Source organism: Zonotrichia leucophrys, chromosome 3, assembly GCF_028769735.1.
Source record: "Zonotrichia leucophrys gambelii isolate GWCS_2022_RI chromosome 3, RI_Zleu_2.0, whole genome shotgun sequence".
Lineage (NCBI taxonomy): Eukaryota > Metazoa > Chordata > Aves > Passeriformes > Passerellidae > Zonotrichia > Zonotrichia leucophrys.
In genome coordinates, this window is record NC_088172.1 from 66,405,135 (window position 1) to 66,417,473 (window position 12,339).

A 12,339-nucleotide genomic window follows, 5' to 3' on the forward strand; every position below is an offset into this window, starting at 1 on the left:
TATGCATACACGAACAAGGAAGAGCCTGAATTCCAAAACAGCAATCACACAATCACAGAAATTCTAGGTTGGAAGAGACCTTTAAGATCATCGAGTCCAACCCATGTTCTAACACCTCAACTAGATCATGGCACCAAGTGCCACATCCAGTCTTTTTTTCAGTCCATGTACTGTTAGTATCTACAGTCCAGAAGATGCAACTGGTTTTTGAATAGGAAGTAATTTCTTTTTTGATAAATACACAGAAATATTAAAAATCAAATCTATCCTCATTTCAGGCAGTATTTTCAGAAACCTCTGAAACAAGCCAAGTCCTTTCCTGGAACAGTTAAAAGCAGACAAATTTCAGCTTTATAAAGCAATGCGTTCTTTATTTGGCTCTTCTAAAATAGCCAAGACAACAAGCTTGAGAGCATCAGTTTAAAAATGTTACAGCTGAGCCAACTCAGCAGCAGTCTAATAGCAGCTGTAATCCACACAAAAGACAAATTCAAATTATCAGTCATAACCTCTGCAGACTTATTTGTACTTCTTCTAATGCTTCAGAACTCCTTGATGATTTAATGTCAAACAAGAAACAAATGCTACCATTTCAGTGACACATTTCTCAAAAATAAACCTCAACCTTTTAACATTAGTAACATCGAACAATTACATTGTTGATGTTACATGTTTGAAATCTAAGTGCAATGAGCCTTACTTTGCATTGCTTCATTGTGCAGCTGTATCCCCTGGACTGCTGCCAGAACTTGGTAAAGACAAGCCTTGCTTTGACGTTGAAAGTCTTTTGAAAGCTCAAGAGCAAATGAATGAAGGCTCTTCAGGTCTTGCTTGAGCCTCTTCTCAGCAAGAAGAAAAATATGTTATAAAGTCACAGAACCAGCAGTTAAGAAGAATCAATATAACAACCCAAATTATTACGGTGAGACACCACAAACAGGAAGAACCCTCTACTTGATGGAAGGAAGCCTTCAAGAGAATATCTTTCAGTATGTTCAGAGAAGGATCCTGCAAAACATTTAGCAATGTAATTTCCTAAAAGTTTCAGCAAGACTTTATGGATCCTTATCATTTTATCATACCTATTTTGACTGTAACACAGCTTCAGGTATAACTAAGTCTGTTATTTCATCAGACAAAAATAAGTGTGTGTGAGCATGTGTGGGCTCTGTCCACTTTTAAGTCATACCCAGAACTAGCAATGAAAAATTGTGAACTATATATCCCTTACTATAATTTTTCACACTTTGACCAGAAGGTATTTGCTAGGATTCACTTGAGGCATTTCTTGTATAGGCTAGTTTTATGTCTTACTATGAGAACAGATGTGTTTTGAAAAAACCCAGAAACTGATGTTGTTCAGAAAAGAATTTGTACTATGTAAGAAATTCAGTGTAATATACATGATGAGGCTTTTAAATATTGGTAAGATCAGCCTATATTCACTTACAAGTCCACCTAAATAAAAACAAATTGACCTGATTTTAGGATTAGTAAAGTTCCTGACATCCAAGATGTGCAAAACCATCTCTAAGGTGAACTTAACAATACCTTATGCCACAGAAACACTGTGATATTTCATTGTCAGCCTGTGTTACAAAGTGTTACATATTCTGTGACATTTTTCTATTTTTCTAACTGTGGTACCAACCTTGAAATAATTAATTCGTTTCAATGATAAAACGGCAATCTAAACTAAAGGGACAAAATCATTGCATTTCTCACTTTCAAAGGCCATACAATGTAAATGGGAAGGAGTATCTTTTTGTTAGTATGGGCATAGGATGACTGTTCCTCTAGACTTTTATTTAGAGAGCTTTGCTCCTCCTAGTATTCATTGATATCTGATAGTTTACTACCTCAATCCACTGATATTGCATCACAAGCAGTTCTGCCATTCTAGCTAATCAAAAATGCAAGACACTACTATAAAATTTACAAAGCAGAACTGCTATAACTAGAATAAAAAAGTATAGTTCCATTGGAAGAGACCTACAACAATCATCTAGTCCAACACTGCTGCAATTAAGTTGCATCCTTCTATCTGTTAAGAATCAGATTTTTTCCTGAGATACTTTTTGGTCATTTATGCAGGCATTTGGTGCTGCCCTGAGTAAAGCTAATATATGGTAGTGTCCCTGAAAGGAACTCACTACTCTGTGGAGCAACTTCACAAAGAAGTACTTTGACAAAGGCAAATATTATGGTACTGGCACTAGGAGTTTCAGTCTCTCTGATGCAAAAGTAAAACCTGAGTGAGCATACAGCAAACTTCTTGTGAGATCTGCCAGAGAACTCTTAGTAATCAGTGGAGCTCTAAAATGCCTTTTCCAAAGGATTTGCCTACCTGGGTAAAGTATATTACAATTACTGTTTCTAGGGATGTCTGTATAGGAAATTGTAAAGTTTTGACTACAAAAATATCTGTCTCAGGTATTAATAGCACCCTATATGTAAGATCCTGGAGCTCAGGACCATCCACTTTTACCAGCCTCTCAGGTGACTCTGCAGCCTATTACAACCACTATGAAATAAATCATTGTTACATCTCACTGTTAGCCCTCTTGTGAATACAATAAAGCCAGAGATCAGGTTCATATCACACCATTTTCTGGGGTTTACTATATTTGGTAATCATGTAAATATTTGGGACACTGATTATGTCTATGCTATCACTAAATGCCCTTACCTTTATTGCTCCATGCAGCTGGGTTACAACAGAACTCCTCTGAAATTTCATCTGCTGGCTATGAGCAGCATAGAGCTGCAATACTTCATTGGTGCTTCTTCCAGCCAACCCTTGGTACTATTAAAAAAAAAAAAATCACAAAAAATCACTTAAAACACTCCTGTCTCCTGTTGCATTCTGTCCCCTTTTTCTCTGTAAATATTGGTAATTCAACTATATGATAACATAGGATGTTGCTAGTACTTAATTTCTTTGCTTTTCTGTTTTCCTGAGTTATGTGAAGAATCACCTCATGGTAACAGGCCAACATCACAAAATTCTACTTCCTTGGGTTATAAACCTGAGCACCAGATTACTAAAATGCTTTGGCAGTACCTAAACCCCCTTACTTATGCTTGATGTGGGTCTAAAGGGTTAAAACTGTGCCTTCACTTAGGGAAAAGGGCTGGTTTCAGCCTTTTCAGCTGGATTAAGTGTCTCTGGAAACTAGATTCAATGCAGAAAGCACATTAAAGGACATGAAACAGAACAAAGACAAACACACAGGTGTTAACCGCTGATGTCCTGAATAGCCAGCCCCCAGCTCTGTGCCCCCTGGCAACACTAACTCCACTACAATCAGTAGGGTTGCAATGGTGCCAAGCTGGGCCAACAAAGCCCTGCTCTGGGTCTTCAGAAATCACAGCAACCAAAGCAATTTTTAAAGTTTGTGGAGAAGAATCCTGTCTAACACTCTAAAATTACCTATTATGCAAAAGCAATTTTTATGGCCAACTTGAGAATTTTTTGAGATGTTGAAATCAAAAGGAAAATAGAAATAATGCAACTTTAAATATTTACAGGCACAAATGCAAGAAGAGTCATCTCGGTAGAGACTTCTCGTGAAATTCTGCAATATAGAAGAATCTCTAAAACACTAAAAAATGCATTTTTTTAATTTTCTGACAGTCCTGGTGCTTAAAATGAGCTGCAACTTCAGCTATTTTCCCCTGACACCTGTTCACATCTATCATACATTAACCAGTACCAATTACTTCTTTATTTTTGAAATGCACTTGCCTGTTGCACAGATTTATTTCCTTTTTTATTCACATCATATATTCTGTGACTGTAATTTCCTGTTTAAATTAGCAAAGCATAGAAGAGACAGAAGACATGAAAGCGCTAAACCTACTCACACAATGGATTTGATTCAATTCCAATCATCTGATAACATTTATCAGGTGATAAAAAGCAAACATTTAATTGCAGTTTAACTAGAGGCAATATGGACAAAAACAATATAACATCCTGGAGCTGTTAGGATAAAGACAGATTGTATTTTCAAAAAAAGAAGTACTTCACTTATCAAAACCAATATTTTCATGTGGCTTTTTCACCTTCACAAACCATGAATCTTCTATTTACACATGCAAGTGGAAAGCCTGTAGAACAATGTACCACCTTAGCACTATTAGAAAAAGTTCTTACAAGAAATAGCAGGAAGAGGTTTGGTTTTTTTAAATTGTTACAGGCTTTAAGGTCCCAGACATTGAGACTGATTCTATACAATGCTTAGAAAAGTTAAGCATATGTATATAAACAACTGCTGTACTCAAGCCTTGTTACTAAGTAAGCTTAGGGTAGCTAAAACCTCCTTTTAGCACCTAATCTGCACCATCTGCACAGGCTCCCCTTGACCCTCCACATTTCTCAACACTAAGACAAAAGCAGAAAGTTTGATGCTATTGTCATTGCATCACTTCGTCTATTCATCTTCATTGCAAACGTTGCCTTGATTTTGGGGTTTTCCCCACCAAAACAGTTTTAACATTCACCAGAGTTGTTCATAGGCCAGCACTTGCGAACCTGTGCTTGAGCATAGAAGCAAAAAATGGACCAAAACATTTTTACAGTCAGCTTTATTGTAAGCAGAAGTGAAACACAACTATTCAATAGCATTCTCCAAAGTGAAATCTCACTTTTGCAATCAGATCCATTCTGGCAGACTTGGCTTTACATACAGAAGGCTGCAGGGTTAGGCCCTCAAAGACTGCTAATAAAAGATAAAGAGACTTCCAAACAGGAAAAAGGGGCAAAGGGAGATCTACCTAGAAATCTGCCTGCCTGTGTGCAGTAACAGCCCCCAGGATGCTGCTGGGACAACCACACACCAGGCTGCAGAACACAGGAGAAGTGCTGAAGTTCATCACTGCCTCAAGGATGTAAGGGAAGGTCTGTAGCAGGAGATAACATTTTAATAAGACTGATGAAACCTATAGACAAACATTTACACTGCAAATCCTAATTTATGGCAATCCTCATAAGTTTGTCTCCAAAGCTTCCCAACTCACTCCAGACAAAATGAATCCAATTAGCTTTTACAAGTTAAGGATGAGACCTCTGTTAACCCTGCTCCCTGTGACTGAACCTGTTCCAGCTCAGTCACTCAGGCAGCTCCACTGGCAGATCTGAAGGATCAGGGATACACAGTCAAGGGCAGCAGCTTTTCTCTCCAGCATAGCTGGTGGAATATTAGGACATACTGTGGAATATTGCGCAACCTTAAGTAATACTCATTTCAATTACTATTGTTTTTAATAGAGGGTCTTCAATTAAGGTAAAACTATTTCATAGATGTCAGTTCAGCCTGTATTTTCAGATTGCTGGGGCACATTAACCAAGAAGAGGCAATTTTTTAAAGTGTACTTAAATAACTGCCTGAATCAGTGCAAGAACCATTAGTGCAAGCTTAATTGCAAAGGATTTCATTTAACTTTGTTTCTGACTGATGGTGGCAACACTGCCCACACTGCTTGTGTGTCTGTAGGTGCTCATTTCTTCCAGCATTTTTTCAATAAAATGAAGCAGTGCTCTATTTCAAAAGCAAGGCTTCATTCTCTGATACACAGACAACTCCTTCCTACATCTGACATACCTTACTGACTATAATAATTAATTTATTGTCCTTGTGAGGATAATAAAAATCTGCTGAAATACTTAAGGCTTTCCATGAATATTGTAAAGAAGAACAAAGACAATAAACACATTTCCTCAGAATAAATTAGTGTTCTTCTGTATACCTAGCAAAATTCATTTCACATTTACCACCTGTTTCCAGTTAGACTTTGAAAAATGTTAAATCCACTTTTATCCACGGGTGTTAGCAAACCCACAGGGAGGGCAAATGGCTTCCCTGAGGTCACCCAACCAGTTAATGTCTCAGCCCAGATTAGAAACTCTTGGCCAACAGTTTCCATCACCACTAATACTCACAGCTGGCTCTGCACTAGCAGCCTAGATCTACATTCAAAATTCTTTAAATCTCTGAAATCCCCTCCTTTGAAGGCCCCAAACATTACCACAGGCTGCTCCTTATTTTAGTGAGGATCTAGGAAAAGCCTATACTTATATCCTTCTATCCTATAGAAGGATGTAAGGCAATGAGGGCTTCAAGTTATTGCTGTATGCTGTGTGACAAGGCACACATGCAACAATACCAGCACTGAAACCACAGCAGGGCATCCCTGGTAAGTCTACTCCTAATGAAATGTCTCTCCTGCACTTTGTGAACAGTTCCTTTCCAAGCATCATCCCAGTTGTGTCTAAAAAGCATTCCTGAAAAATCTGCCATTGTCTTTTAGACAAACATGTTCCCTGTTAGAAGGGATATTCCACATTTAACGCTTCCAGAGTCATTCCCTCAGTTCAGCTTTCTAGATTTAAAACAATAACAAATATTTAAATTCAAGCTGACTTGAATCAAGTTACTTGATCAGCCTATCATTACTGCTACCATTAATGATTTTGAAAAGAAAGAGATGCTGAGCCTTAACACTTCAGAGATTTTCCCAACTGGTAAAGAGGGCAAAACCTGAAAAGAGGAAGGCAGATGTCAGTGTCTTTTTTTCTATTTCCATATTAATTCTTTCTGAAAAATATAAACAACAGTCACCTCTGCAAGCTTTAGATGAAGAACAGCATTCTCAGTTTCCAGGACAACTATTCTTTCTTCTTTGGCCTAAGGAAGAAAACCCACCCAAATACACAAAAATGAAAATTAAAAAAATTAGTCTGATTAATACAATTTCATTATGATAGCCTTCATTACCATATTCCACTGTTTCTCAAACTTCTGAGATCAATGGACTACCTACCCCCATCTCCTAATCACAACAATATTTGTATATGAGCATGCAAAAATTAGGATAAACTCTTAATATTCCTTTATTTCCATCTTTTCTGTTACCTTGCTTGCTTGTGTGGGAACGCATAGGTACACAATTTAAAGCGCTTTTGCTTTGCGAAACCACCTCCTCCTGGCATTTTCCAGACCCGCGGTCTTACCAAAGCACTATTTTATTTATATATGCATAAGCACCTAAGTTTCCATTTCCAAGGCAGCACCACTAGAGGTTTTTAGCGTCGCCCCCAGACGCTCCCTCAGCCCAGGGGCGCCTCCCGAGAGCGCCGAGCGCCCGCCCTGCCCGGCGGTGGGGCCCGGGGGAAGGAGAGCTGCTCACTGCTCTGACACTGCACTCCTACCCCAGCCCCAGCTGGAGCGGGCTGCTCCGACACGCGGGGACCTAGCAAGCGGCACTGCGGGATCCGGGATACCCGCCCAGGAGGAGCCGGGATCGCAGCGCCCTCCCGGCCGTCCCTTCCCCCCGGCACGGGGCTGAGGCGCGGCCCCGCAGCACGCGCCCGCCCGTGGCCCCGCCCCGGCCCCGCCCCTCGCCCCCTCACGCGCAACCGCTGCTCCAGCTGCCGCAGGCGCTGCGCCCACACGGAGCTCGGGTCGAGCCCGCGGCGCGGCCGCATCATCCTGCCCGGTCCCGCGCCGAGGCGGAGCGAGAACTCCTCCGGCTCCAGCCGCGGCTCCGGTGGGGATTTAACCCGGGACGCGTCTGGGGCGGTAGCGCGGCTGCCATGGCGACGGACCCGCCCCTTCCCCGCCAGGCGCTCTGCGCTGCGATTGGCTGAGCGAGCGCCACCGCCTGCCAGCCACGCCCTATCCCTGAGTGGCAGGGAAGTCAACCAATCCGCGAGCAGGAAGCGGGAACGGGGCGGGGCCACGGCGGTCCCTTGTGACGGAGAGCGCCCCCAGCAGGGAGGCTGAGTAGGGAGCGGGCGTGCTGTCCGTGGTAGTGGGGGTCCCGCGGGACAAGTGACCTCAGAGGTCCATACCCATTATCCATGGGAGTGGGGTCCCTTTGCCTACAGCTTCCCGCGGGACAAGTGACCTCAGAGGTCCGTACCCATTATCCATGGGCGTGCTGTCCGTGGTAGTGGGGGTCCCGCGGGACAGAGGTCCATACCCATTATCCATGGGAGTGGGGTCCCTTTGCCTACAGCTTCCCGCGGGACAAGTGACCTCAGAGGTCCGTACCCATTATCCATGGGAGTGGAGGTCCCTTTGCCTACAGCTTCCCGCGGGACAAGTGACCTCAGAGGTCCGTACCCATTATCCAGAGGGTGGGGGATCCCTGTGCCTGCAGCGTCCTGATCTCAGAGACCATGGCCAAGGATTAGGGCAGGGAGTGCAGGAATAGAAGGAAAGCCTGGAGCTCCCAGGCCGGTGTAAGGCTACCCTGTTCCTGGGCTCAGGGACACAAGCCTCACATCAGCGCAAAGGGCGAGGAGGAGAAGGACAGAGTTGGGGGCTCTGATGTTGGCTACACGACTTCCCCCTAAGCAGCCGGTGATGTGTGCTTGGGCTAAGGCTGTCAGGCCATAAAGAAGATTAAGGGATAGGAACATCTGTTACATGGAGTGTGCTGGGGGAAGTGCAGCCCGGAGGAAGGGAAGGCTGAGGGGGACCAGGATCACAGGATGTGCAAATACCTGATGGAGATTATGGACACCACAGACTGCTCTGTGGTGCCCAGGGGCCGGGGCAAGAGGCAGGAGTCTAAGGACAGTGTGAGGATAGTCAAACAGTGGCGCAGGCTGCCCAGAGAGATGACGGAGTCTCCATCCTTGGAGCTGCTCGAAGACCCAGCCCCATGCAAGCAGCTGTAGTGACCTTGCTTTGACAGGGAGCTGGATGATGCCCCACGGGGGATGTTCAGTAACTGCAAACACGGCCGGCATTAGGGCTGGTCTTAGGACAAGCACAAAGCCTGTGGGTTCAAGTTGTGTGGGACTCCTGATAAGCTGCCCAGAGCAGGAACTATTCATCCAGGCTATGGCTGGGGGTCTCCCACTGAGGTTTCCAAGGTGAAAATGTGACATGCATTAGCAACATTACTTGGTACTCTGCTGTATTGCACTGAAAGATTTACATGGTCTTGAAAGCAGTCATTATACTATTTGGCTATAAAATATGTAAGTATACCAGATACAGACATGTCAGCTTCTTGGAAGTGGGAAATAGCACTATTTTTGGACTATAGTGTTTTGGGTTTCTTTTTTTTTAAACCAAAACCAACATGATAATTACAGAGGAATCCAGTTCTGCAAAATAGCAGTCTCAAGTTACTCTCCACTGAACATGGTAAATGTGCTCTCATGTGGACAGTAGAAAATCCAAAGACACAGAGCAGTGAATTCCTCCATGTTTGGCACAAAAGAGATAGCGTTCCTTTCCTAAGGAACCCAGATACAGCCCAGCTATCACAGATCAAACCAAACACCCCTGTGCAGCTCTATCCACCATCTTCTGGGATCCTGCATCTTCAACAAGTTGCTACAGTCTATAGCCTCTGTTTGAAAAAAAAAAGACCCATCTGGCTGGTTGCAGTTAGGTTTGGCACACAAAAGTGTAACTCAGCAGTTCCTCCTTGCAACTAGCTCTGCTCTGATGGAAAAATGAGAACTGACAAATGGATACAGGCTAAAAAACAGTTCAAAAGAGCTGCAATGGTGTAGATGTTACAAGATGTTGGCACTAAGTAAGGCAGACAGGATTTTAATCAACATCAGCTATTTTGGGGAGGATGATTTAGTTGCTTGCAGGGTGTGACTCACTCAATTCTTGACAACGAGCTGTGATTTTAGATGTAATGCTTATCCTGCAGCAGCAATCAAGTCAGAACAACGTTATTTACCAGCGAAACTCAGCTTCATCCCAGAAGGATCACCTCTGAAGTGTAATGGTTAATCTCTCCCTCACTGTGGATTTTACCCACAATTAATGAGATTAAGGATCTTGTTTCTGTAGGTTGTAACAGACAAGACTTAATTTACTAGCACTCTTTGAAGTAGTAACCTAAAATAGCATCCACTACTCCTATTTAGTCATTTCTCTGTGCACCTCTGAAGGTCAAATAGTACTAAAAATTGTCCCATGAGCAGAAAAACAAAAAATCTCAGTATGATGTGTAACTCTTCATAACAGCAGCAAATCTCCTTAGGGATCTTCCTTCTATTTCCAAAGCTTAGGAGAGGTTGCTTGATGAACGAAATAGTCTGTTGGTGAGACCTGGGAAAGAAACAACATCCAGCTGTCTTCTAGAAATGCTGCCAGACTACTGCAGCACACCCTTCTACGCTGATTCTCTACTTTGAAGAATAATTTTTCCCCCAACTTTCACCAACTTGATCCCATATTCCCCCTGCAGATGCAAGGCCCTGCCATATTACAGATCCTTCTGTGGAACTTCAGGGCCAGAAATGTCATGGAACTATCTAAACCCACATTTAACTCTTAATTTTAACTTCAGAGAAATGCTGTACATGGATTATAAAATCTGTCAGTGGATTACAAATCTTAGGTTACTATTAAGTAAGCATTGTCTTGAACACTTCTGAAGCATTTAACTTTAACTCCAGTGGTGGAACCAACAAGACCTAAGAGGTCCCAGCTCCATAAACTTCTGATGAGCTGTCCATTGCAACATTCCTAAAGGCAGAATGAGTAGAAAAGCATTTGGGGAAAAAGCCCAGGAGAGAAGGCCATTATCCCTCTTCTGCCAAACACAGAGAGATTCTGCTGTACACCCCTGCCTTTTCTACTGCCTCTGCAGGGTGACGTTCTCCACACTCAGCAGATGGTAACTTGAGACTGCTGTACTGCACACACAGTAAATAATGTAAAAACATTATTTGGTGAAGCTGTAAATATCTCATTGCACATTTTTTGTGTTGAGTAGTTGAGTTCTGAGCACCTGTCAGTAACAATAAACTGAGATTCTCTGGGCAGGTGTATTGCACTGTGGTCTCATTATGTTTACCTGCTACTACAGCTGGGAGAGAAGTCAGCCAACTCCAAATTTTTAGCCTGTGAGGCTTTGCCTTCTGGAACACACAACCAGTAACTGACCCTGAGACAGCAGTATCGTTTGACAAAACAGGAGGAAGAGCCAATTCTTATCATACATGAGTCACTGCATGTGTTTTAAGACTGTTATTTCTGAAGATGATTTTTTACTAGGACTATGTTTTGTGTTATCTAATTGAATAAGGAGGTAAAGAACAGTCTTGTTTATTCTGCTACTTGTGTACTCACTGCTTGACATACAAACAGCAATCTGTATGATCAAGTATATTGCTTATTATTTCAGGGAACAGGATGCATACTATGGACTTGGTCAACTTCTTCATTTCACTGCCTTTTCCTCAAATCCCAGCAAGATTGTAGTACAGACTAGCTAAAGGAGTTGAAAAACAGTGTATATGGATGATAGGTGCAGAAGGGAGAATTTAACACAGATTTAAAATTATTTCTTTTGTAGAGAGCTGACTGCATATGCAAATATAACTTCACACAGTTATCACTCTAAGGGCCATCATCAGTAAAAGCACAAAGAGCTGCTGCCAAGGCTGACAGCTCAGGTCCCTAAAGCAAAGCAGGTGCTGCAATGCCCAACAGCATCACACTAGTGTGCTCACTGAGCAAACCTGACCTGAAGGCATAGTCCAAAACATTTTTCCCACTGAAAATGCATTACTACTGCCCATCACACAGTTTCTCTCATAAACCCTGGAATAGTTTGGTCTAGAATAAGTTTCTATGACAAAGTTCACAGCTGCAATAACTACAGACTCAAATACACCACTTTCTGTTTGTACTGGCTCTTTTGTTTAGACTGAAGGACTCACATACAGAAGAGCAATGGATTGTTTCCCTGTTTCCATTTTCTTCTAGTCTAGACAGTCTACATTCAAAATTAAAAGTTGTGTTCTTTTGAGGTTATAGGTGTACATTTTCAGCAGACGTACACCTACAGCAGAAGGCATCTACAGCACTTCACTGGGGCAGGCTCCCTCCCCAAGCAGACTTTGAACTGCTGACTCCCATTACCCACAGCAATCCCAGTGGAGACTCTGCATACACTATTTACTTCTCCAAAAGATGCCATGTTCTAGGTTCCTCTTTGCTGTTAGAAAAACAACTTTACACTTGAGGAAGATACAGATACAGTGTGATGAGTCTGTATGATCGACACCACTGGTATTTACTACTTCATAAACTGCTGGTTTACTGTAAAAATCACTTCCTTCATGTCAGCACTATAGGTATCAAACAGGCTAAGAAATTCTCCTGATTAGTGAAGGTCAGCCTCTGTTGATTCTCCATGTAAAATTAATTTGAAGTTTTCATATGAGATACACTGACTTTGCTCATAAATACGTTTTAAGAGGACAGGCAAGGCAAAACATATTAAGAGCTCCTCTGGTATATTGTTGTTAGGAATGCAGAATTAAATAAGAATACAAAAAACATTAAA

At 42.3% G+C, this 12,339-nt stretch overlaps 1 protein-coding gene across 7 annotated transcripts in view; it reads right to left on the reverse strand.

Moving 5' to 3' along the window:
• The window catches only part of KIF25 (kinesin family member 25), a 41,202-nt gene extending 33,682 nt beyond the window's left edge, over window positions 1-7,520 (reverse strand). The window contains exons 1-4 of one of the 7 annotated variants that reach the window (XM_064708608.1): window positions 7,415-7,520; window positions 6,624-6,689; window positions 2,690-2,806; window positions 701-839 (exon numbers count right to left, since the gene is read on the reverse strand). In XM_064708608.1, coding sequence (XP_064564678.1) covers window positions 701-839; window positions 2,690-2,806; window positions 6,624-6,689; window positions 7,415-7,492 — 400 coding nt within the window. In that variant the 5' untranslated portion in view covers window positions 7,493-7,520. Of the gene's footprint in view, window positions 1-700; window positions 840-2,689; window positions 2,807-4,068; window positions 4,125-6,623; window positions 6,690-6,917; window positions 6,949-7,049; window positions 7,363-7,414 lie in introns of those variants that run through there. The other 6 variants (XM_064708612.1, XM_064708611.1, XM_064708609.1 and 3 more) reach the window with 6 other exon arrangements.
• Between the last annotated feature and the right edge of the window lie 4,819 nt (window positions 7,521-12,339).